Source organism: Cherax quadricarinatus, chromosome 27 (assembly GCF_038502225.1).
Source record: "Cherax quadricarinatus isolate ZL_2023a chromosome 27, ASM3850222v1, whole genome shotgun sequence".
NCBI lineage: Eukaryota > Metazoa > Arthropoda > Malacostraca > Decapoda > Parastacidae > Cherax > Cherax quadricarinatus.
This window is the reverse complement of record NC_091318.1, coordinates 15,178,747-15,206,261: the sequence shown is the minus strand read 5'-3', so window position 1 is coordinate 15,206,261 and position 27,515 is coordinate 15,178,747. Positions and strand designations below refer to the sequence as shown.

At 39.4% G+C, this 27,515-nt stretch overlaps 1 protein-coding gene across 3 annotated transcripts in view; it reads left to right on the top strand.

Annotated features, from left to right (window-relative positions):
* The first annotated feature begins 242 nt into the window (after positions 1-242).
* The window catches only part of LOC128691195 (RNA-binding protein lark), a 60,151-nt gene continuing 32,878 nt past the window's right edge, over positions 243-27,515 (top strand). For 2 of the 3 annotated variants that reach the window (XR_011392473.1, XM_070089017.1), the window contains exons 1-4: positions 243-396; positions 21,577-21,642; positions 23,465-23,685; positions 23,889-24,343. Coding sequence is in view for 2 of the 3 variants with exons in the window: in XM_070089017.1 (XP_069945118.1) it covers positions 21,636-21,642; positions 23,465-23,685; positions 23,889-24,343 (683 nt within the window). In the remaining variant the exon portion in view is untranslated. The remainder of the gene's footprint in view (positions 397-21,576; positions 21,643-23,464; positions 23,686-23,888; positions 24,344-27,515) is intronic. The other variant, XM_070089018.1, reaches the window with a different exon arrangement.

Here is a 27,515-nt window from a genome sequence, read left to right as displayed (position 1 = left end):
ACCAGCAGTCCCAACGCCCTGTCCCGCCATGATTCTCCCTCAGGCTGAAAATATGCCACATGATGTTTAATCGCAACTTTATCTCATGTTATTCATTTTTACTTTTAATTAATATCCATACCATGATATTTTGAGATAATTTATACTAATACCTTTTGTTTAGGAATAATATAAACTTTGCAATAATGTATATACCTATGTATTATGTGATAAATGTGACAACATTGTAAGAGAGGTGGCACGTGATTGGTGGGTTGCGATGGTGATGTGACGTCACCGTGGAAGTGGCGTCGGGGCGGCCATTCTTGAACAACACTCAGACAAGCAGCACGTACTGCGCTCTGCTGATTTTTTTTTTTAGGGTTTCACGTTTTCTTGTCTGCAAATTATTGGAAGGTAAGCGTTTATTGTAAAATATTGATTTGTGGGTTTTGTGACACCTAATGTTAACATGTAAATGTATAGTTCCTTAGGATAAACGAGTTAGAAGTGTTGATAAAGTTTTCAGTCGGCCATTCTAGATGTGTAAGGTTAGGTGGAATTGTAATTAAAATGTTGCCAAGGCATCCCCTAAACATATATAAACGTTATCTGAAATAGCTTGTATTTGGTCCAGTGGAAGTCTTAGAGATGAAGGTTGGGATGAAAGACGTAAGATGTGATGGAGTGGCGTGGGTAGATGATAGGTGTGTGAGGGAGGACATGATGCCGGCATGATGGTGTGAGGCCCCGCCAGGGTGTCCTCAACTCAACCGCTTTGTCTTCCATCCTTCTCTGCTGCACATTTTTCATACTACTTTATTACTATGTGCTTTATATTTATCACGTAGCGCAATTTACGGAAAGTTTAGGTAATTCATTGTCGCTGTGCATCCTACGGTCTTGAATGATCTATTGTATATTTTGTGCATACTGGTTTGAGGTAGAGAATCTGGATGTTGGTGTAGTGATTTAAGATAATATGAATATTGGTAATTGTGGTCCTGAAACGTACGTGAATAAGCGGAATAATTATTGTAAAAAGTTTGCGATTACATGTGATTTGATAAGTTAAGAACTTAACGATGCATTGAGCTCGACCAGCACTACCCCGTCAGAGGTAATATAAAAGTTTATAGTTTTCTCGTGTGATGCAAGTCTAACTCCATATTCTAAGTGTAAGTGACTTAAAAAAAAATGCAGTAGGCTGTTGTGCAGGTCCTACTCCCAACCATCCTCATTTGTTTTCCCCGTTTTAAAGCAAGACGAGGCAATAGCTTCGGTAAGCTTGCTTACTACCTATTTGGAGTGTTCTGGGTCAGCACTCCTGCAGCCTATCCATTACCAGGTCGTCTGGTTAATCAGGGCCTGATCAGCCTCGCATGGGCCAGTAGGCCTGCTATAGTGTTCCTTCTTGTTCTTATTGGTAATTCCCTTCCTGTATGACGAGAGGCTGTTGAAGTCTTGGGGTCCTGACACTTGTTTTCTTAGTGCTCTCAGCACCCCTGCTTTTCACTGGGGGGTATGTTGCACTGTCTGCTGAATCTTTCGTAGGGAGAGATTTCAGCGTGCAGATTTGGGACCAGTTCCTCTAGGATTTTCCAGGTGTAAATCATGAAAAAATTTCTGATGTTCCCAGTAGTTAAGGAACTTGACCAAACATGTGCAAAGCTCTTCTATAATTCATTAAACATGGTGATAGCAAGTATGTAAGAAGGGCTTTTATATATACAGGTATTAAGCCCTTTATTAAGGATAGGTTTTGCCTACCTAGATCCTGTCTTGATACTTGGAGAGGTACATCTTATACATGTCTCTCTTCGTTCTATAAGTACTTAAGGAGTAGCACTGCAGCAGGCCTACTGGCACGTGCTAGGCAGGTCCAACTCGTGCCCATCCACACTGATGTACTTGTCTAACTTATTTTTAAAGTCATCCAAAGATTTTGTTTAAATGAAACTATTCAGGAGTTTGTTCCATTCATCCACAGCTGTTACCAAACCGGTGCTTTCCCATATCCTTTCTAAATATAAATTTTCCCAACTTCATCCCATTGCTAATTCCTGGGTATGTGGGATCAATGTTGTCTTCTTTCTCTGCATGTTTTTTCAACACATTTATGTCCATTCTGTAATATGAAGACCAGACCATCATATCAGCCTAAATGAGGTCTTACAAGGGATATATAAATTTGAAGTATAACCTTATAATTTTTATTTATACAACTTGATATGATGCTAAGAATTCTCATTTGCTTTATTGCGAACACCTGTGTACTGTTGTCTCTTTAGATTACTGTTAATCAGAACTCCCAGAACTGCTTTGCATTCAATGATTGAGGTCTACATTATTTTGTAAGTGCCATGGTTATTCTCTTCCCAGGCTTACAATCTTACATTTGTGTACATTAAACTGCTCCTACTTTGACCACTGCATTAGCCTATCCAGATATTCCCGTAGTGCTGTTAAATGTTTTTATCAGAATTAATGATGGCCTATTTTAATGTCATTGGCTTATTTGCTTATGCCACTATTTATTTCGTCATTTATTTATATTGTGAACAACAAAGGGCCCAATACTGACCTCTTCTGGAATGCTGCTTGTGATATATCTCCACTCCGATTTCTCCCCATTTTTGCAAACTTGCTGACTTGTTAACCATGCCTCAATCCAGAAAAAAATTTCCTCACATTCCTTGTGCCTCTACTTTTCTCAAGTCTCTGGAACTCTTTCAAAGGCCTTACTGAAGTTCCTATACACAATCATATTCATTATGATTTACCAACTTAAATACCTTAGTGAAAAAGAAAAAGGATACCAGCGATATTCCAGTAATGATAAATTATGTAGAACAGGACGATAATAAACTGTGCACTATTAGGGTCACAAGTGACATGGTCCTTAGGCAAATAGATAAATTAAAACCTAACAAATCCCCAGGCCCTGATGAACTGTATGCAAGGGTTCTAAAGGAATGTAAAGAGGAGCTTAGCACACCTTTGGCTAATCTTTTCAACATATCACTACAAACTGGCATGGTGCCAGATAAGTGGAAAATGGCAAATGTGATACCTATTTTCAAAACAGGTGACAGGTCCTTAGCTTCGAACTATAGACCAATAAGCCTAACCTCCATAGTGGGAAAATTTATGGAATCGATAATTGCCGAGGCAGTTCGTAGCCATCTTGAAAAGCATAAATTAATCAACGAATCTCAGCATGGTTTTACAAAGGGGCGTTCCTGCCTTACGAATTTATTAAATTTTTTCACTAAGGTATTTGAGGAGGTAGATCATGGTAATGAATATGATATTGTGTATATGGACTTCAGTAAGGCTTTTGACAGGGTCCCACATCAGAGACTATTGAGGAAAATTAAAGCACATGGAATAGGAGGAGAAATTTTTTCCTGGATAGAGGCATGGTTGACAAATAGGCAGCAGAGAGTTTGCATAAATGGGGAGAAATCAGAGTGGGGAAGCGTCACGAGCGGTGTTCCACAGGGGTCAGTGTTGGGCCCCCTGCTGTTCACAATCTACATAAACGACATAGATGAGGGCATAAAGAGCGACATCGGCAAGTTTGCCGATGACACCAAAATAGGCCGTCGAATTCATTCTGACGAGGACATTCGAGCACTCCAGGAAGATTTGAATAGACTGATGCAGTGGTCGGAGAAGTGGCAGATGCAGTTTAATATAGACAAATGCAAAGTTCTAAATGTTGGACAGGACAATAACCATGCCACATATAAACTAAATAATGTAGATCTTAATATTACGGATTGCGAAAAAGATTTAGGAGTTCTGGTTAGCAGTAATCTGAAACCAAGACAACAGTGCATAAGTGTTCGCAATAAAGCTAATAGAATCCTTGGCTTCATATCAAGAAGCATAAATAATAGGAGTCCTCAGGTTGTTCTTCAACTCTATACATCCTTGGTTAGGCCTCATTTAGATTATGCTGCACAGTTTTGGTCACCGTATTACAGAATGGATATAAATTCTCTGGAAAATGTACAAAGGAGGATGACAAAGATGATCCCATGTATCAGAAACCTTCCCTATGAGGATAGACTAAGGGCCCTGAAACTGCACTCTCTAGAAAGACGTAGAATTAGGGGGGATATGATTGAGGTGTATAAATGGAAGACAGGAATAAATAAAGGGGATGTAAATAGTGTGCTGAAAATATCTAGCCTAGACAGGACTCGCAGCAATGGTTTTAAGTTGGAAAAATTCAGATTCAGGAAGGATATAGGAAAGTACTGGTTTGGTAATAGAGTTGTGGATGAGTGGAACAAACTCCCAAGTACCGTTATAGAGGCTAGAACGTTGTGTAGCTTTAAAAATAGGTTGGATAAATACATGAGTAGATGTGGGTGGGTGTGAGTTAGACCTGATAGCTTGTGCTAACAGGTCGGTTGCCGTGTTCCTCCCTTAAGTCAATGTGACCTGACCTGACTAGGTTGGGTGCTTTGGCTTAAGCCGGTAGGAGACTTGGACCTGCCTCGCATGGGCCAGTAGGCCTTCTGCAGTGTTCCTTCGTTCTTATGTTCTTATGTTCTAAAAAAAATTTGGTAAGTTCCTAAGGCAGGCATTCCCCTTCGTAAAACTGCTGAGATTCATTGATTAATTTCTTTCAGGGTGACTTTGAATAGCCTCAATTTTTGATTACAGCTCTTTTCCTATAATGGATATTAAGCTAATTGGTCTATGATTTGAAGTTAACAGCCTGTCTCCTTTGTAGGAGGTATCACATTCGGCATTTTCCAATTTTTGGCACCTACATCCTCTGGGTGTGGGTTCAGGGCTCATTGTGTTGAGCATAGTTTGATGTAAGTTCAGTGACTTTAAAATACAACCATGGGTTATCCAACATAATTTAGGTTTAGGTTAGGTTCTTAGGTTATTGTTTGTCATTAGTCTTTATTAAATTTATATACAAGAGTATCTTACCAGTATGAAAATATTAGGTTCATGTAGGTATTTCATGAAGTACCTGATGTTGGGAGTAACTAGTGAGCTTAGTGACTGAAATGATTTTATCCAGCCTTATTATCAGTTAAGTAATGTGCATAGTTTATTCTTTATTCCTTGATTCTTGTTATTTTTCCTTAAGTACATGGTTTTGTAAATTGCACAATGTTGAAATGCACATTTTAGTAACTTTTATTATGCTACATTGAAGTACTGAGCGGTAATGTCACTGATTATTCCAAAGTATAGTAAATATTAGCTTATAGTACTGTTAGGTATTAGAGGAGCACTACAGTTTGCCTAGTAAATAATGTTGAGCAGACCTTCCTCAAATCCATTCCCTCTCACTTGCAAAAGTATAAGAATACAGGTTTAGCCATATTAAGATTGGTTGCAAAAGTATAAGAATACAGGTTTAGTCATATTAAGATTGGTTGCAAATAGTTTTGCTAAATTTACACATGAGAGAACTCACTAGCTGGAATATAGATTGGTCACAGGGACATGGAGCCATTTGTGCAGCAGGCCTGCTGGCTCATGCTAGGGCAGTCCAGCTCTGTTCCCACCCACACATACTTGTTCAGCCTATTTTTTAAGCTGCCCAAGGTTCTTGCCTCAGTGGTGCTACTAGCGAGTTTCTGGCATTGTTTGCTTGAGAACATTAGTCCATATTACACTGCATCTGCCATTTCTCCCACCACATCAACCTATCTGGGTCATTCTGTAGTTCGTCTTTATTGGAATTTGACGGCTTGTTTTAGTGTCATTGGCAAACTTTCTTTTCGCTTTACTCCCTCAGCTAGGTTTATTGTGAACAGTAAGTGTGGAGAAATTACTTCTGAGGGAGGAGCAAAGGGGTCATGACCCCTCCCTCTTTCACTACAAGGGATAGGGGGAGTCGCATAACATACTCCGTGTTGTCCAAACAACACAATTTTCTGCCAATAAGGATTTGCAGAACTGTCAATTGTAGTAATGGGTCCCCATTAATTTTTTCCCCATTTATTCAACCTTTGTTGTCTGTAAGTTGTTACATTAGGTTTTCTTTCTATTTTCAAAAATTATTTAGCACATAACTGTTAATTTTGGATAATTTATATAGCTCAAAGTAATGCTAAAATAAGTACCCCGGGAATATTACTAAATCTGAATGCTGCTATAATGTACTATAGCAAGATATTACCTGGAGAGGGTTTCGGGGGTCAACGCCCTTGCGGCTCAGTCTGAGACCAGGCCTCATGGTTTATCAGGGTCTGATCAACCAGGCTGTTACTGTTGGCCACATGCAAACTGACGTACGAACCACAGCCCGGTTGGTCAGGTACTGACTTCAGGTGCCTGTCCAGTGCCTTCTTGAAGACAGCCAGGGGTCTATTGGTAATCCCCCCATATGTATGCTTGGAGGCAGTTGAACAGTCTTAGTTCCTGGACACTTATTGTGTTGTCTGTATTCGTGATGCCCCTGCTTTTCATTGGGGGAATATTGTCTTCTGCCGTGTCTTACTTTCATAGTGATTTTTGTGTGCAAGTTTGGTACTAATCCCTCTAGGATTTTCCAAGTGTATATTATGCATCTCTTGCCTGCACTCCAGGGAATACAGATCAAGGGCCTTCAACTGTTCGCAGTAATTTAGGTGCCTTATCATACTTGTGCCGTGTAAGTTTTGTACTCTCCAGGTCGGCAATTTCCCCTGACTTGAAGGGGGCAGTTAGCGTACAGCAGTATTCCAGCCTAGAGAGAACAAGCGATTTGAGGAGAATCATCATGGGCTTGGCGTCCCTAGTTTTGAAGGTTCTCGTTATCCATCTTCCATAAATGGAAGACAGGAATAAATAAAGGGGATGTAAATAGCATGCTGAAAATATCTAGCCTAGACAGTACTCGCAGCAATGGTATTAAGTTGGAAAAATTCAGATTCAGGAAGGATATAGGAAAGCTCTGGTTTGGTAATAGTTGTGGACGAGTGGAACAAACTCCCGAGTACAGTTAGAGGCTAAAACGTTGTGTAGTTTTAAAAATAGGTTAGATAAATACACGAGTGGGTGTGGGTGGGTGTGAGTTGGACCTGATTAGCTTGTGCTACTAGGTCAGTAGCCGTGTTCCTTAAGTGAATGTGACCTGACCTGACCTGACTAGGTTGGGGCATTGGCTTCAGCCGGTAGGAGACTTGGACCTGTCTCGCATAGGCCAGTAGGCCTGCTGCAGTGTTCTTGTGTTATGTTCTTATCATTTTCCTATCAGATGCAGTAGATACACTGTTGTGGTCTTTGAAGGAGAGATCCTTGTGACATTATCACTCCCAGGTCCTTCACATTACTTTTTTGCTCTATTGTATGGTTAGAATTTGTCATATATCCTGACACATTTTTAATTTCTTCAAGTTTCCCATATGAGTAGTTGAAATTTCTCCTCATTGAACTTCATATTGTTTTGAGTGGCCCATTTGAAGATTTGGTTCATGTCTACTTGGAGTCTTGCAGTGTCTTCGATGGAGGTCACTGTCATGGCAATCTGGGTGTCATCCTCAAAGGAAGACACTGAGCTATGGCTTACATCTGTCAGATGTGAGGATGAGTAGAATGAGTACTGTGCCTTGTGTAACAGCTTCTCACTGTAGCTCCCTCAGACTTTACTGTTTACCATTACAGTGGAACCTCGGCTTACGAACGCCCCACCATGCGAATTTTTCAGGATACAAACCATCATTCGGTTGATGTTTTGCTTCTGGATACGAATGAAATTTCAAAATGCAAATTTCCCCCTCGAGGGCGATTTCTCAAATATATATTTCTTTGCACAAGGTTACAATGTGTGTTTACGTATCATAATATGACTGGAGCAAAGAAAGCCACAATCATGCCGAGGCATTTTGGGCAGATTTAACCCTTTGACTGTCGCGGCCGTATATATACGTTTGCGAGGTACCGTGTTTGACGTATATATACTCATAAATTCTAGCGGCTTCAAATCAGGCAGGAGAAAGCTAGTAGGCCCACATGTGAGAGAATGGGTCTGTGTGGTCAGTGTGCACCACATAAAAAAAATCCTGGAGCAATCAGTGCATAATGAGAAAAAAAAAACTCCGTTTTTTTTAATTAAAATGCCGACTTTGTGGTCTATTTTCGTATAGTATTTGTGGTTGTATTCTCGTTTTCTTGGTCTCATTTGATAGAATGGAAACTATATTATAGAAATGGAGGTGATTTTGATTAATTTTACTATAAAAAGAACCTGGAAATGGAGCACAAAGTACAGGAAATGTTTGATTTTTGCCGATGTTCAAAAGTGAACAAATGATGTCATTGTCCAATAAATGTCCAAATAGCCATTCTAATACGCAGTCATGAATGGGTTGATGTAATTTTTACAATTATTACAGTATTGCAGTAGTCTGCATAACAGTAAATCTTCTATTTTTTGTTTGAATAAAATTTCAAAATAAAAAGCAAGAGTAATATCACAGGGACCTGGAGACATGACTGATGAACAAAGAAAATGTTATTTTAGAGCCAGGAATGTCTGCGTTGTTCATTCTGGACCTTATTTTGAAATTGTCGTATTTTTTAATTTTCGTGAAATTGGCCAAATTGCAAATTTCTGACCATGTTATTGGGTAGTTGAAATCAGTAAATGGGCAGTTTCTTGTACTCAATCGATAGAAAAAATAGTTCTGAAGAAATAGTTATGAGTTTGGTTGACTGGAATAACGGAATTAGCCGAAAATAGGGCTCAAAGTGGGCGAAATTGCCGATTTTTAAATATCTCCGAAGTCACTAACTTCGCGAGAGCGTAATTCCGTCAGTTTTCCACCAAATTTCGTTTTTTTGGTGTCTTTACAATCGGGAAAAGATTCTCTATCATTTCATAAGAAAAAATAATTTTTTTTTTTCGAATATTTTGCGACACCAGAAGCAACTTCAGGATTTGGCCCTTCGACAGTCAAAGGGTTAACCTAATGCTAGACTACTTAAGAGTCTTAGACAGGTGAAGAGTGTACTAGTAGTGGTTACCAATGTTTTGCCGATGGTGGCACCAACCTTTTGAAGTTTCTCCTTACTGCTATTATCATTACTATTGTATTTTAATAATAATAATAATAATTTTTAGTAGTAGTATACGTAGTGAGGGGCTCTTGATCTAGGGAATTGGATCTGTGCTCCATGTTCCTAAATTAATAATTTATGTATGTACTAATAATGATAATTACGTATAATATAATACTGTATATGATAAAAACACGTAATAGTACAATAGTAATAATTATAATACTATGGACGTACTGCGGTATAATTTGGTTTGACACCACCACGACCACCGGATAGCAGTGTCAATCAACAGTGCTCACCGGTGCACATGTGCTTATGGAGCTACCCTCGCGGTGCAAGGAATTCTCATGATATCCTTACATTTCCTGTAGTTAATTTGCCAGATTTCTTTCTTCTGACCATGGGTCCTAAGAAAGCAAGTGCAAAGGACAGTGCCGAGAAGAAAGAGGATATGCATGGAATTAAGGGGCCTGTCCGGCAATTAATTTCTTGTTTTTTTTTTCTGTCCGATTTCCTCCAGTTTTGGTGCACAGTACGAAGTACTTTCTCTAATTACTGTAAATATTTGTTAATAAGATACCTCAAACAACAACTGAGAAAAGACTGATTTACTGAAAAAGCCCTTTGGCAGGTCACTTCTCCTATGTGGGACGACATACGGTTGTTTGGACACTTGGTACCAAGAGAACAATGCTAGTACGAATTTTGGATAAATTTCCTGTCCTCTAAATATCTTATCTTCATTTCACAAAAAAATAGTTAGTTCTTGGAATGTTGAAAAAAATCTTCCCTTTACTCCCACAAATCCCAAAATATTTGGAATATTTGCACAAAAAATTTACTGGAAATTAGAGAAATCATTATTTTACAATTTCTGTGAATATTATTCCACTTATGTAATAAAGGAGAAGTGAAGCGAAATAAGTTAATAAATTACTTCAGAGATATTGGCCTGGAGTGCCGGCCAGCCCGCCGTCTTGAAAAAAAAAATGTGAAAATCGCATTTGTTAGGGTGTATTTCTTAGTAAACTGATGTTCTAGTGCAGTTATCCTCTTCAAAACACCGTTTTCTCGTACTCAGACGACATGGAGAGGAGTAACTCATTTATATCGAAATATTGCTGGTGGACTCTCGCATAATATATTATGGCCTATTTTATTCAGTCTAGGGTATATAACATGGTTGTATGTTATTTAGTGTTTATTATATACAAGATAAATTCTGATAGGTAACTAAGCCATAGAGTTGATATATAAGCTGATATAAGCGTAATAATGAAGCGATTTTTCCTGGCTCTCTGGAGCGGGAGTACTGCAGTGTGTTCCCAGATGGTGCCTGACTGGCTGGCACTCTACGGATAAGCTGTGCCTACTCTTATATGATGCCAAATAGTCAAATATTATATTAGGAAGTATAATGCAAGAAAAAGCGATAAAAAACAAGGAAAAATTCCAAAAAATATATGGGCTGTGAGCAGACGTGCTACTCATATCAGTCACCATACATGATATAAATGACTATAATTTCTTGTAGAAACGTCGTAGAACATTGATTCTTGTACCATTGTGTTGCCAAAGAGTTAAGCTATTTTACTGTATGAATAACTCAATTTCCATTAAATTTTTTTTCTTGAAGCGTGCGGAAATTTTTCCAAGAGGTCCCTTAACCCTTTGACTGTCGCAACCCCCAGTCCTGAGGTGTCTCCTGGTGTCGCAAAATTAAAAAAAAAATTATTTTTTCTTATGAAATGATAGAGAATCTTTTCCCGATTGTAAAGACACCAAAAAAACGAAATTTGATGGAAAACTGACGGAATTATGCTCTCGCGAAGTTAGCGACCTCGGCGCTGTTTACAAATCGGCGATTTCGCCCACTTTGAGCCCTATTTTCGGCTAATTCCATTGTTCCAGTTGCCCAAACTCATAGCTATTTCTTTAGAACTCCATTATTTCTATTGATTGAGTACAAGAAACTGCCCATTTACCGATTTCAACTACCTAATAATGTGGTCAGAAATTTGTAATTTGGCCAATTTCATGAAAACTAAAAAATATGACAATTTCAAAATAAGGTTCAGAATGAACAATGCAGACATTCCTGGCTCTAAAATAACATTTTCTTTGTTCATCAGTCATGTCTCCAGGCCCCTCTGATATTACTCTTTCTATTTTGAATTTTTATTCAAACAAAAAATAGAAGACTTACTATTATGCAGACTACTGCAATACTGTAATAATTGTATAAATAACATCAACCCATTCATGACTGCATATTAGAATGGCTAGTTGGACATTTATTGGACAATGGCATCATTTGTTTACTTTTGAACATTGGCAAAAATCAAACATTTTCCCTACTTGGAGCTACATTTCTAGTTTTTTTTTATAGTAAAATCAATCAGAATCACCTCTATTTCTATAATATGTTTTCCATTCTATCAAATGAGACCAAGAAAACGAGAATACAACCATAAGTACTATACGAAAATAGACCACAGTCGGCATTTTAATTAAAAAAAAAACGGTCGGGAGTTTTTTTTCTCGTTATGCACTGCGTACTCCAGGATTTTTTTTATATGGTGCACACTGACAACAGACCCATTCTCTCACATGTGGGCCTACCAGCGTTCTCCTGCTTGATTTGAAGCCGCTAGAATTTGAGTATATATACGTCAAACACACTACCTCGTAAGACGTATATATACGGCTGCGACAGTCAAAGGGTTAAATCAAACAAGGTCAGAGTTTTGTTTTTTTGCATCATGCGCGATGTAGAGCATGGGCTGTGCACACTTGCTGAACAGACCCATTTGCTCATATCTAGGTCAAAATTCACCACTCTGCTTTCCTGAGTACGCTAAGCTCAATCAAAATGTAGATCTATGTGAGGGATCCTGGTGTTAATAACATAGGTTTAGGTGATGGAGAGAGGGGCTTGATTCACTAAATTCTAATACAGCCTCTCCTTGCTTAGCAACGTACAGTGGACCCCCGCATAGCGACTTTAATCCGTGCAAGAGGGCTCATTGTTATGCGAAATGATCGATATGCGAATGAATTTTCCCCATAAGAAATAATGGAAATCAAATTAATCCGTGCAAGACACCCAAAAGTATGAAAAAAATTTTTTTTTACCACGTGAAATGTTAATTTTAATACACACAAACTGAAAAAGGCATGCACAATTACATGACACTTACTTTTATTGAAGATCTGGTGATGATTGATGGGATGGGAGGGGAGAGTGTTAGTGTTTAGAAGGGGAATCCCCTTCCATTAAGACTTGAGGTGTCGAGTCCTTTTCTGGGGTTACTTCCCTCCTTCTTTTAATGCCACTAGGACCAGCTTCAGAGTCACTGGACTTTTTTCACACAACATATCTGTCCATAGTGGCCTGTACCTCTCGTTCCTTTATCACTTCCCTAAAGTGTTTCACAACATTGTCAGTGTACAGGTTGCCAACACGGCTTGCAATAGCTGTGTGAGGGTGATTTTCATCCATGAAGGTTTGCACTTCAAGCCACTTTGCACAGATTTCCTTAATCTTTGTAGTAGGCAACTTCTTCAATTTCTCTCTCCCCTCTGAACCAGTTTCCTCAGGTGTGGCCTCTTGCTGTTGAAGTTGATCTATCAGCTCATCAGTGGTTAGTTCTTCATTGTCTTCCTCCACCAACTCTTCCACATCCTCCCCACTAACCTCCAACCCCAAGGACTTTCCCAATGCCACAATGGATTCCTCAACTGGCATAATCCTCTCAGGGTTAGCCTCAAACCCTTCAAAATCCCTTTTGTCTACACATTCTGGCCACAGTTTCTTCCAAGCAGAGTTCAAGGTCTTCTTAGTCACTCCCTACCAAGCCTTACCTATAAGGTTTACACAATTGAGGATATTAAAGTGCTCTCTCCAAAACTCTCTTAGTCAGTTGAGTTTCTGAGGTCACTGCAAAGCACCTTTCAAACAGAGCTTTTGTGTACAGTTTTTTGAAGTTTGCAATAACCTGCTGGTCCATGGGCTGCAGGAGAGGAGTGGTATTAGGAGGCAAAAACTTCACCTTAATGAATTTCATGTCCCCATAAAGTCGCTCTGCCACGTCTGTAGGATGACCAGAGGCATTGTCTAACACCAGGAGGCACTTAAGTTCTAATTTCTTTTCAGTTAGGTAATCTTTCACATTGGGGCAAATGCATGGTGTAACCAGTCATAGAAAAAGTCCCTAGTGACTCGTGCCTTACTGTTTGCCCTCCACAGCACACACAAATTCTCCTTGAGGACATTCTTTTGCCTGAACGGTCTGGGAGTTTCAGAGTGATACACTAATAAAGGCTTCACTTTGCAATCACCAGTAGCATTGGAACACATCAACAAAGTAAGCCTGTCTTTCATAGGCTTATGTCCTGGGAGTGCCTTTTCCTCCTGAGTAATGTAGGTCCTGCTTGGCATTTTCTTCCAAAACAGGCCTGTTTCATCACAATTAAACACTTGTTCAGGTTTCAGTCCTTCACTGTCTATGTACTCCTTGAATTCCTGCACATATTTTTCAGCTGCTTTGTGGTCCGAACTGGCAGCCTCACCATGCCTTATCACACTATGTATGCCACTACGCTTCTTAAATCTCTCAAACCAACCTTTGCTGGCCTTAAATTCACTCACATCATCACTAGTTGCAGGCATTTTTTTAATTAAATCCTCATGCAACTTCCTAGCCTTTTCGCTTATGATCGCTTGAGAGACGCTATCTCCTGCTAGCTGTTTTTCATTTATCCACACCAATAAGTCTCTCAACATCTTCCATCATTTGCGATCTCTGTTTCGAAAACACAGTTAAACCTTTGGCAAGAACAGCTTCCTTGATTGCCTTTCTGTTGCCCACAATAGTAGCGATGGTTGATTTGGGTTTCTTGTACAACCTGGCCAGGTCGGCGACACGCACTCCACTTTCATACTTATCAATGATCTCTTTCTTCATCTCTATAGTAATTCTCACCCTTATTGCTGTAGGGTTGGCACTAGAAGCTTTCTTGGGGCCCATGGTCACTTATTTTGCAGATAAAATCACCAAAAACACTGTAATAATACGAAATGTTCCGATTGTATGCTTGGATGTTACCGCGGAGGCTGGCTGGTAAACAATGCCACCGGCGGCACATTTGAGGCTGGCTAAGGGTGCACATTGGACGCGTCTCGGACGAAGAGCGGTGAGCGGTTTTTTGAGTGGTATGCGAGGCAAAATTTTTGCGATAAAAGCGAGCGCTATGCGGATTGTACGTTATGTGATGCCGACGGTATGCGGGGGTCCACTGTACTTGTTTACCAATGACTCACTTATGACAGGCTCTGACTAGTTTGCATACCTAAATACAGGAGACCCTTGGATATTGTAGTCGTCGGATTTTGTAATATTTGGAAATCGTAACTTTTTTCTTCAAAGTATTGGCTCGGTGATCGCCATTGAGCTCGGCAAGTCATTCGTCCTGAACGCGTCCGCACAGCAACAGCAGCCTGACTGTGCCATTGTTTATTAGCCAGTGAGCATGATCCCACGCGTTCATGTACATTTCGTATTCCATTCTTTTTACTGCTTGCAACTGCTAAATAAGCCACCATGGGCCCAAAGAGTTCCTAATGCCAGCTAGCCCTTTGGTAAAGGGCTAAGAGGGGAAAATGTGCCTTCAGTGATACTGCAATATGTACGATACTAGTCAATAAAGGCTATAGTGCCAGCCAGTGATGAAGTGGAGCATTGACAGTGTAGAAAGTAAGTCGAGCGATTAATCGATAGAAAAAGGACAGCACGAAACTGACACCTCGAATGTTGTTGGAGGTATACAGGCTACCCGACTAACCCGCTGCCTCTGCTGCCGCTAGGACCACCACTATGTAAGGCTTATCTTTCAGTGGCCCTTAAGCACCCAACAACAAACACAACACACTCGTCACATGCATGATGACATCTTATTCATTCTAGAGTATATCAGGTTTGTTATTAATAGTTTCGTATTAGATGATTTGTGCTAGATAAATAACCCATAGAGTTGAACCCAGGCAAAGAGAGTCCTAAAACTCTCAGGTTACTTGTGCCAGATAATGAAGCAGTGATGGATTTGTCGGTTGCAAACAGTAACACCCTGGTTAACCAGGCAATAAACAAATCCTCACTTATTGACAGTTCTGTTCCTAAGACCATGTCGGTAAACAAATTCGTCGCTAAGTAGGCATAATGGCACTTTGTAAATTTGGCCAGAGTAGTTTTGTGTACATATGCACACATACCCACATTCATACACAAATATACATACATGGGCCAGGAGCTGTGATTTGACTCCTGCAACCACATGGGTGAGCGTGCACGCGTGTGCATGTGGGCAGAGTTCATTGTCCGTAAAGAAACTACCCCTCCCAGGCCACATCAGCCCCCTTTTATTGCCTCTTTATTTTTCAGTAATGATATGGTGGATTTTGCCTTATCCTATTGAGTGGCCAGGTCTGACACAAGTGTTCCACTTTCCCACTTTGCAATGAGTTCTCTTTACACTTTAATTGTTCTTGCTGCTTTCCTTTACTTTCAATGAAAATGTTTAAAACACCCCAGAATAAGTGAAATAGTACCATAAAGTTTCATGGAACTTGTAGGAACACTGCTTAACCCTTTCAGGGTCCAAGGCCAAAATCTGAAGTGGTGCTCCAGTGTCCAAGAAATTTTGAAAAAAAAAAAAAATTATTTTTTCTTACAGAATTAAAGAGCATATTTTTGTGAAGGTAATAAGACAAAAAAAAAAAATCTGATCAGTACTTACCGAGATACAGTGCCAAGAAGTTTGTCAAAAATGATGTGGTGGCGGCAACATCGACGAATTCCACATACGCGCATTACATTATTTTGTGGTTTTAGTTGTTTTTTTTCTTTTCCAATACCAATACTGTATGTAATGTATATATATAAACTCACTGTATTGAACACAATAACTGCACTAAAGTTATTATCATATTGTTTACCACTTGTTTATTACAATAAACATGCACAAATATTGTATAATACTAATGTTCTATCATATATTTACATATTTACAATCACTGGACATGGTTTTAAAACTGCTGGAGCTTGTGGAACTCCTTGAAACAAGGCACCATGCACAGAGGCACCTTACATTCCTCACACATAAACCGAGTCTCTCTGCGTCTTTGTTGCCGTCGTTTTGTTTGTGCACAATGCATCTCTTCTGAGCAAATTTCTTCTTAGTTGAAGGAAGCTGTATTATGAAATGATCACCTTCTCTCCTCAAACGCTTGGGTATATCCTGAGGAATTCGAGGACCATGTTGTATAGCAGGTGTTACCTGGTACTTCATTATGAGTTGTCTGACAACAGACAAACAAAATTCACCTTACGGTGGTCTGTTGCCAGTCTTTATTTGGTACATATTATATGCATTGAGCATTGAAATGTCCATGAGATGGAAGAAAAGTTTCATGTACCACTTGTAACTCTTACGAACAGTCAACAAAACCAATCTGCATGTCACACTTGTCAACCAAGCGCATGTTTTGTGTATAATCAATCACTGACACTGGTTTTCGAATACGTTCATTAGTCACTCGATCAACTTTGCCACTGTCTTGCATTTCATTACGGTGAATGGTTGTCAACAATGTGACATCTCGTTTGTCATGCCACCATAATGCCATGCTGTCATTGGCAGTAAACACCTGCACGTCATCACCACGAGCACCTGCGTTGAGCCTGGGCATATGTTTACGATTAGAATGCACTGTGCCACACACACCTGTCTTGTTCACTCTCATGAAATCAGAGTAATGGGCTTGTGTACCAGTTATCGGTATATAATGTATGCCCTTTACCAAGATAAGGTTCTATCATGTTTCTCACTGTCACCTGAGATACCCAATAACATCTTGGTATCTTTCAATGTTTTACTACCCGTGTATACAACAACATCCAACACCAGGCCACTGTCACAATCAGAGTACAAACAGTTTTATACCAAAGCGTTTCCTCTTGCTCGGTATATACTGCTTGAATGACAGTCTACCTTTGAACAAAATCAAAGACTCGTCAATTACAAGATTCTTGAAGGGATAAAAGTATATGCTGAACTTTTGTTTGAGATACATGAAAACATTTCTAATCTTGTATTACCTGTCACTTCTGTCAGGCCTGGTTTTGTCAGAGAAGTGCAACATACGTAAGAGTAAGATAAACCTGTTCACTGGTATGATTTCACTGAAGACCGGGGTAGAAATTAGCTGATCTGTGGACCGGGGTAGAAATTAGCCGATCTGCTTTTATATTATGCTTATAGACGTGAGGCATAAGCATTATTGTTGCAAAAAGCAAATACATTTCTGCAACAGTCGTCTCTTTCCACCTGTGTAGTCTTGACTGTGGTGATAAGATCGTATTTGCCATAGTGTACTCAAAATACTTATTACTTTCCCTGACAATTTCCATCAATGGCTGGTCAAAGAATAATTCAAAGAATTCCAGTTCATTGGCCGTGGTTCCAAGGGGACAAGTAGGTAGAATTCCACTTTGAGAATCGTCAGTGGTGAGGCTTGGGGACAAAATTGGGATTCTGTTGCCAATCCCACATATGGTTTGCTGGTGGATACTGGACATCATAGGCTGGTTGTGGTGGGCTGGTGACTGGCGCTCCGCTTTGTCCTTGAACTGACGAGTCAGCAGCGTGGGTCCCAGCGTGGCCTGGTGAGTCGCGCATGGCGGTGCCACTACCATCACCACTAACACCATCCACTGATGCCTGTGGTCTATCCATGCCAAGTGTAGCCACATCATCCTCACTATCACTACCTAAAACTGGTGTTGGGCCACGGGATGTACTCCGTCCCCTGGGCACAGCATAGGGTACACTACCCGAGCGCATGCGGCGGCGAACATACCGACGCTTCACTGGTGAATATGATTCCTCACTATCACTACTCGATTGATCGTCGAGCGCAATAAAATCGCAGTCCACGTCACTATCATCATTACTGAAGTCAGAGGCCTGGCCACGCGAAAATATTAGCTTTCTCTTGCGATGAGGAACAACCAACCGTGAGTCACGAGTGCCCACACCAGAGGTAGAAGGTTGAGGATCGTCAGGGTTTTCTGCACTATTATCGATATCCTGGTCATTCTTTTCGGTCACTAACTGATCAAAGCCGTAGAATTCGTCTTCATTTCCACTTCCATCAGTGTCAGAACTATCAGATAGGAAGAGGAGAGTCCCAATTTTCCGGGGAGTGAGAAGTGACTTGCGACGAGGCATGGTGAACAAGGGTAACTGAGCCGGCGTTCCCACAATGCTATGCGGGCGCCTAGGTTTTTTGTTTATGGTGCACACCCACCACGCAGACCTGTTCTCTCACATGTAGGCCTATGAGCGTTTTCGCGCTAAATTTGACTGCGCTAGAATTTTGGCGTTGATCTACGGTTTGGACACTCAACGTAAAGCCGTTGATCAACGGGACGGACCCTGAAAGGGTTAATGAACGAAAGCTGACAGACTTGAGTGTGATGCTTTTTCTTTGGACTTCGTCGAAATGGACCGTTTTGTTTAGGTTAAATGTCAGAGCAGTGTCTGAATAGTCAAAATTTTCTTAAGTTAGGTGAATATAGAGCTCTACGAATATTGAGGTTCCACTGTACTTGCATGCACATGCTTGTACACATACACATGCACTCACACACATGCACTCACACACATGCACTCACTCACATGCACTCACTCACATGCACTCACTCACATGCACTCACTCACATGCACTCACTCACATGCACTCACTCACATGCACTCACTCACATGCACTCACTCACATGCACTCACTCACATGCACTCACTCACATGCACTCACTCACATGCACTCACTCACATGCACTCACTCACATGCACTCACATGCACTCACTCACATGCACTCACACACATGCACTCACACACATGCACTCACACACATGCACTCACACACATGCACACCACTCACTCACTCTCCCCCTGTGTTGATAAATATCTAATTGGTTTTAGAAATGGTTTGCCATCACATGTCTAGGAAGGCTGACTAAACTTTCCAAACCCTTCTTGCCCATCCCTCTGCCAAACTGAGGGAAAGAAGGGGTTGTCTTGTTTTTATTGGTCATTAAAAATGTATACTTGTAAACTGAATTAGACACAAAAGGATGTTTGAGATAGAAAAATGCAGTAGTACACCTACTGGCTATGCTGGGTCGAATTTGTATTCTGCAATTTCCACCAGTATGTTTCTTTTAAAGCTAACCTTAGTGCTTGCTTCAGTGATGCTACAGTAAACCCTTGATTTAACATCTTTGGAACTCGCTAAATCCACTGGGTCAGTTGATTTGGAAACTGGATGAAGTTCATTGGTTACAAAATTATGAAGAATAAAAATGATCTGTGAGTCACCATTACTGTCCATTTTGCTCTTCCCAGTTAAATTGAAGGTTTACTTTGCAGTTTGTTGCACTTGTTAACAGCTGTTGCCAAACCAATGTTTTTATATATCATTTGTAAATTTAAGAAATTTTAATCCTTTTCTATATACTTTTCAGCTCTTATCTTTCTGTTCCATTTGTACAAATCAGTAAAATCAGTTTTTGACAAGTATGCTGATACCTAAATTTAAAACTGGAAATAAAATAACTCGGTTACTAATACAGCCTCCTCATTTAACGACTGAGTTCCGTTCCTAGGATCACATCGGTGAACGAATTTGTCGTTAAGTGAGGAGCATACTGTAATAGTGGATTTGTCATCCATCTTTGATATTGTTTTAATATCACCTTTGCACTAATTATAAAATTTTTAGTATATTTTTAAATGTTTATACAGTAGTGTACTGTATATTGTAATAAATGGTAAGGGGAAATCAGCTCTTAATATATAGTGTTTAGGTATGCATACTGGTCAGAGAGCCTGTCGTAAGTCAGTCATTGGTAAACGAGTACATCCTTAAGTGAGGAGAGGCTGTATTTAGCATTTTTGTAATTTTAATGAGCCTCTTAAAACGTGGGTGTTCATTGCAATTAATGGGAGCACTTGAATGACAGCTGGTGTATTGGCTTACAGAAAATGTAATTACCAGTTGTTACTACACCCTCTCCTCGCTTAGTGAAGTAGTATTTTACTAATGCCTCAGACTTATGACGGGCTCTGGCCAGTATACATACCTAAACAATGTATATTAGAGAAGATTTTCTCTTTTTATTACAGTACACTACTGTAGTGTAAAGCACCCTTCTGGTAAGACAGTGATGGAGTGAATGATGGTGAAAGTTTTTCTTTTTCGGGCCACCCTGCCTTGGTGGGAATCGGCCAGTGTGATAATAAAAAAAAATAATACTGTATCAACATTTAAAAATGAGATGTTATAAATGGTGCAAAGGTGACATTAAAACAATATCAAAGATGGTTGACACAAACCCATTACCATTATAGTATGTGCCTCACTTAGCGATGAATCCATTTACCAACGTAGTCTTAGGAACGGAACTCCGTCATTAAGTGAGGAGAGGCTGTATTCAAAATTAGTACTGCAGGGAATAGAAAATTTGATGACATCCATTAGTCTTGGGAGAAAATTATAGTTGATTAGAATAAAATCAAATTACTGGATTGGTAATAAGTGTTCTTATGAGGCAGTCTAAATTTTAAAATTTCCTTTAGAAAAGCGTGTTCAGTTAATTTTGGTAGTTTGCAATCCTTGGTAGTTTTGAAAATTACAGTATGCCAAAGAAAAGCTTTCACAAAATTAACACTGATTTGGAATGTTACTAAATGAGAAAATGAATTTGGAAAAAGGTGGATAAACCCATGTTAATAGGTTTGGAAAAAAATAGAACCAACATTTTTCTTTAACTAGGAACAAATACTAAACTAAAAAAGCAGCCTATATACCACTAACTTGTGTATCATGTATTTAAGTTGTGGTACTCAGGAAGAAGTTGATGCCCTAAAGGAGGTTGCTACTTTAATAGAGCATGTGTAATGAAAAGACCACCACAAGTCTTGAATTATTTTAAACCTAAACATTACATATACATTACTGATCACTGCATAACAGTAGTAGGTCCAGCCCATGTGCCTGAAAAAAGATTGCCTTGATTAATGCATTGCTCACCATCCTGTTCTGAAATTGTTGGATATCCTTTTTCACCCTCAAACCATACAAAACTGGTTGTTTTAATGGTATAACAGTCATCTTGGGCAATAGGCTGCTAGGTCTGTTGGCTCCAATTATGTACAGCATGTTTTAGTTAAATACTTCATATTAAAGTATGCATGCATTTTTGCATGTATAAATTTTGAAGTGCCTATTCAAAGGGTATATAGCAAGATGTGATGAGAATAAGAAACTTAACAAATACAGCAAGTTTATGGGTGTTAGTCATAAATATCTGTACTTTTAAAATTTAAGTCCTTACTTATTAAAAATTGCATTTTCATATGAAAATGCCATGTATGCTTTATTTGATGTGTTTCTTTTACTTAGATTATATCTTGCTGTATACTGTACTGTGGACATGCACTTTTTGTAGGAAAACTCGGCGCGTCAACTGGGCAGTAAAGTTGGGCCACTGTGGAGAGCTCTTCTGAAATGGAAGGTAATGTTGATATGGCCAGAGTATATTAAACTCATGGTCTTGATTTATTTAGTTTTATTTAAAATTTATTAAAAATATTACTGCTTTAATATTGCACAGTGTAAAAACAGTTTAGTAAAATGAAAGTGAGGGATAGTTTGAGATTTTTAGATATTTATTGGCATCTCATTGTTCATGTTGATTATAATGTGTCGAGTCATTAGTACCTAAACGTGATTTACTTGATATTGAATGGTCGGCACTTCCCTGTCGACTGAACTGCTTAATAGGGGAGTTTAATTCAGCTATGAATTTAGATCATCTTAGACTCTGAAACCCTGTGTCTGTTAAATATATCTCTGAAATGTAATAATAGTGCATTATCACACTTATCTCTACCTGTAAATCTGAGGATTAAACTAGTTTCTTGTCAGGAATGGCACTATAACAGAAATATCCTAATACTTTGAGCTGAGGATTATCATTTATACTCTTGGAAGGAAACTGACTGATATTGATTACATTTATATTAGTTTACCAATTTTTTTTTTCCCAAGATGGATATTGTCCTTTATCCTTTAAGATTCTCTCAAATTTCCATGTGACATTTATAAAAAAAAAAATTAATTAAAAGGTAGTGAATAGTATACTGCATAACAATCCATTGCTGCTTTAGTTCTCAAATTAGTAAATGAGGTCCTAATCCAGTAATACTTGCATGGGTCTTTTAAACTCTTAAATTAAATATCATGTTAAGAGTAATTTGATTTACTTACAATAGATAATATTTTTGGCAAGATAAATTAAAAATGTTGGGTTTAGGTCATAGTAATAGTACGATGAGTAAGATAAAAGTCCAATGGGATGGTTCTGTAGGCCGGTATTTGACCTCTTATTTACTACCTAAATCTCAGTTGATTGGAGAGAGTGACTACCTAAATCTCAGTTGATTGGAGAGAGTGCACATGTGCAGAACTTGGAAATCTTAAGCCCCTGGACTGATAAAAATATGAAAATTCTGATCCTAGAAGAAAATAGCAGCACTGAGCTAAGTTTTTTACTGTTTCTGGTTAGAAACAGTGAAGCATAACTGCAATTGTGCAGCTCTCTAATGGTAAGGCCTGTATAATGTGCATCTTTGGTCCTTTGTACATTATACAGGTTTAGTGGAAAACTAAGTGAATTAATATCCCATATTGAGATTCTCATACAAAGCATGCTGAGCTACAGAAGTAAGAATACTATATATAGTGCTGAAAGTACCTTGCCTTGGAATTGGATAAATTACAAATACATATTTTTTTTTTTTTAAAGGAAAGCTTTCTGAGATTATCATAAGATTGGAATAGCCATTTTAATTTAAGCAAATATTTTTGGTGTTTCATCAAAGTGATGAAATGGTTGGCTGGGAGCAAGTCCTGCTCGGAGGAAGTGGAGCTAGAGTTCTTAGTTGAGGCATCATTGAGTGTGGTCACTAGTGGATCTGTTCATTTGCATGTTTTACACATTACTACTGCATCTTGAATATTTTGCAGCATGGCTTCATCTCTACAAGGACAGTTCCCACAATCATACTTTCTTTAAGTCTACATAATTTCTGGCATATCCATGAAAATTGTAATTAGTATCTGATGCTCAGTTTTACTTCATCCTGCATAAGAGTGGTCATTTTTCATATGGGCAAAATTTGTCTAATGTACGTGTAACTTTCATATTAATTACATATAAATCCTAGAAGAATATACCTGAACACTAATATAAAAAATTAGTAACATCCAAACTGTATGATGCATTTTGTGAAGTAATGCATCAGATTTCATTCATAGTTTTACTTTTTCTTCAGCATCAACAATGCCTCCAAAAACAAAGATATTTGTGGGCAAATTGCCTCCAACTTGCAAGGACTTCGAATTACGTAAATTATTCGAGAGGTATGGGGAAGTCACAGAATGCTCCATTCTTGGGAATTATGCCTTTGTACACATGAAGACGGACGAACAGGCAGCAACAGCTATTAGGAACCTTAACAACTGGGACATGAATGGTTTCAAGATCAGTGTTGAGGTATGTTCTCAGTTTGAATACCATATAATGCAGTTATACATTATTACTAAGAAGGGTGGCTAATGAGTAGGTTTTTCATAGAGCCTTTGCTTTGGCAAATGGCCAAAGTGAAGTTTTTCATAATTTTTGTACATATGTTCTATATATTAATGGCAGTAGGTTAATATGAAGCTTTAAGATGAAATTTGAAATCCTTCAAACAGCAATCGACAGGAGAGAAGCGAGCTGGTGGAATGGGTGGTATGGGAGGTCGTGGAGGAATGGGTGGTGGATTCCGTGGACGGGGTGGCCCTATGAGAGGACGAGGCATGGGCCGTCCAGGCCCATATGACCGTAGACCCCCAATGGGTGACCGCTATGGACCACCACCCCCAGGCCCACCCCCAGCACCACCTATGAGAAATGGCTATTATGATGATTATGAACGACGTGATCGCAGACCCCTCCCTCCAGCAGGAGCTCTTGACCGTCGGCCTCCTCCTCCAATGCCAAGAGAGCCAGCATACAGAGACCCCTATGACCGATATGATTCTTATGATCGCATGCCGCCTCCACCCATGGGGCGTCGTACTCCCCCTCCAATGGACCGTCGCCCTCCTCCTATGGGATATGACCGCAGGGATGATCCATATGGAGATATGTATGGACCAAGGCCAGAGTATGTTATACCTTTTGTGATTAGTATTTTATGATTAACTAGTAAAAACTTGTGAAGTATTTATATACTATGTAATTTCATTTTGGATCAGTTGGGTTACTGACAGATTCGATGTAATTCACTGAGCAGTAGTGTGTATTGCATTTAGATGTTTACTGTAACTGGTATCATGTCTGCTGACCCTTAAAAGTGATTACTTTTTTCTCCCTGCTTTTCTGCAGTTCCTGTTCATAAAAAAAAAATTGGTTATAGGCTTTGCTTTTTCTACACAACTAAGTTTGCTGGGAACAGATACGGTAACTGGTTAAAGATCAAAAAGAATTGTCAAAACTGTTATGGGTTAATGTTGACTTTTGGAAGGTGGAATGTAGTAAGTATATGAGCAGTGAAGTAATGATGTAGTAGATATCTCAGCATTTTATTCAGTCTAGACAACCTCAGTTGTAAATGCTGCTTTTAGCAGAAATTGAAATTTACTGCTGACATTAATTTGTAGGAACAATCTGAAATTATTTATTGTAGCTAGAGGTTTGGAGTTTAGTTTGGTATGAGGTTACCAAAGGTTTTTCCATTGAGCTGAGAAGGGGGTTGTGGTTGGGCATTCAGGAAGAATGGAGCAGAATAGGATTGAGTGCAAATGTGGGGTAGAAGGAAGGAGGGGTTGGGGTTATCTTGGGTAGGGTTTGAGAAAGAGTAAAGATGTTTAGTGCTAGGGGCTTGAGCATCCAGTAGGCTTACGTAAGCATGTTAGATCAGTGAGTGGAAAAGTTTTTTTTAGGGCTTTGTGCTGTTTAATCTTAAGTGTCCAACGTACTAATATGCAAATGCTGTCTGTCCAGTGTACAGGAGGGCCCCGTATATTCAACTTTTTTTTTTTTCCTCCACGTTTTTGTTGGTTTTCAGTTGAGCCATTGTTCATTATGTTAGGTGCTTTTAAAGCTTTTCTGTTTTTGCACAACATTTGAATAAAGGAAGGGTGATTGGTGTCGTATTTTAAGGTAAGTATTGTATGTGCTGTGTATTTTACTTTATCTTTTTATGCTTAACTGTATTGAGTATCTGATTACACTTGTCAGGCATTCTAGACTAATTCAGTAATGAAAAAGTTATTTCTACCCTCTGTTGATTTTTGATTTGCTGCATGGGGTTGGAAACAGCCATACAAACGGGCTCTCCTGTACTGGTATGCAAGTGCTGTGTCCATACAATTTTTCGTACTTGCAATCTGCCACCTTTCAATATTTTTTGACCACAACACAAGTCTCGTTGCCCTTGACCTATTCATACATTCGAAAAAAATCTAAAGGCCAGCAGGATCCACAGTGTATCGTGGTTAACTACTCAGGTGTTGACTACGTCTTGACGTACCAGTATACTTAGCTCGCAAAAGTAAACAGTGAACCAAGAGATGTTCCACCACCAGCAAATGGTGTGTACCAGTTGCACAAAGATGGCTTATTCATTCCAATATTAGTTTCATGGTACTAACTGGAATTCAGCTGCAAAGCACCCCCTGTATCCATGGGTCCAGTTTCTGCAGTTTCAGTTATCTGGTTTAATGTCTCAAAAATAACCCTTAAATTTGCTTAATAATGGCCCCAAAGTGTAAAAATAGTGAAGCTGGCAGTTCTTCAAAGCCTAAGAGAAGCTGTGAAGTACTTCCCATCAGTGAAAGGGCGTTAATCTTGACTTTGTGTAATTTACCAATTAAACTCAGGTATGTATAAAAACGATAAATTACTTAATTTTAGGCTTTGCTACTATTCACGATTTCAGGTATCCACAGGTCTTGGAATGCATCCCTGCAGATACGGGGGTCTTACTGTATATTAACCCAGTAAAGTCAGACAATGAATAATTTTAATGAGCATTTTAGAACCCTAATTTTGTCATATAAATGCCACTAAATGTGATTTATATACAGTTGACTGTTGGATAACCTGATAGTTACATTCCTGAAAATGACATGTAATAAAATTTTGTAAATTGAACTGGAGAACAGATGGCAGAAATGGGTTTAGGTTCAATTCCCTCCACCCCCTCCCAATAAGAAAACAATTTTTTTTATATAATTTTAAAAATAATTTGTTGGTTACTGTGGTGATGTGGCAGATCCTGCAAGCATGTGGTGTCTTTTTGTTTTGTTGTCCCACTTGTTACAACTGCATGGGGATTACAAATGTGGGGTTAGAGGTTGGGATGTTACATGAAGAGGGGTTAGTATTTGGGTAGGATGGAAAGCCTGCTCTTGAGGGAGGTAAAGACCAAACTGGTGCAGGTAGGGGGTTGTGGAGGCTGGAAGCAGTGAGGCGGTGTACCTTTGATATACATTTCACGAGTTTAGAGTTTTTAACTACTCTGAGCCCGGCCATGGTGGTATTGTCTGTGGCCCAGTGTGGGTTGGGGGTGTGGATGGCAGGCGATTGGGTGGATAAGTGCAGATGGTGGTGAAGGTAGTAATGAGTGGTATAGGTAATGAGGGTGGGTGAGTGTGGATGGCATGTTAGGCAAAAAGTAAAGGTGATTGGGTCAGGTCATGGACATGGTGTGGGTGCAGGTATGGGACTGGGAAATTGAGCGATTGAATGGCCAGGATGTTAGGGTGGAGGTTGCTAGTTGGGATTGTGTAACCATGGAATTATAGGGGTTGGAGGTTGTGGGCAGTATGAGGCTGCTGGGTGTATGATTACAGGTGTGGGTGGAGGTTGCACAAGTGGGTGGTGTGGTAGAGGTATGGCATTGGATACTTATAAAAGAAGTGCTGAGCCTTGCTGTGAGATAGAGGAAACTTTGCACCCTAGCCTTCACACACACACTATCCCCAATGTCAGCACTCACTGTTATCAATGGTGGTTTATGTTCAAACTGGTGAAATTGGGTGCTGTGGGGGGTTGCTCCATGCAGTTGTGTTCATGTGCTGCCAAATGTTTACAGTGAACAGAGAATTGTTCAGTTGTTAGAGCATCAATGAAGGTTTGTTTTGTAAAGTAATTTGTCCTATATGATGAAATCTGGCTTGGGGTTTGGTGTGGGATCATGGTTATCCCCCCCCAGTTAGTTTTAACATTAATAACTTCAATTAGCAAAGATAATTAAAAGTTAACAGTGGTCAGGAAAATTGCTTTGTCATGGGTGTGTACAGATTTCCCACCAGTAACCACTGTTTTTTCTT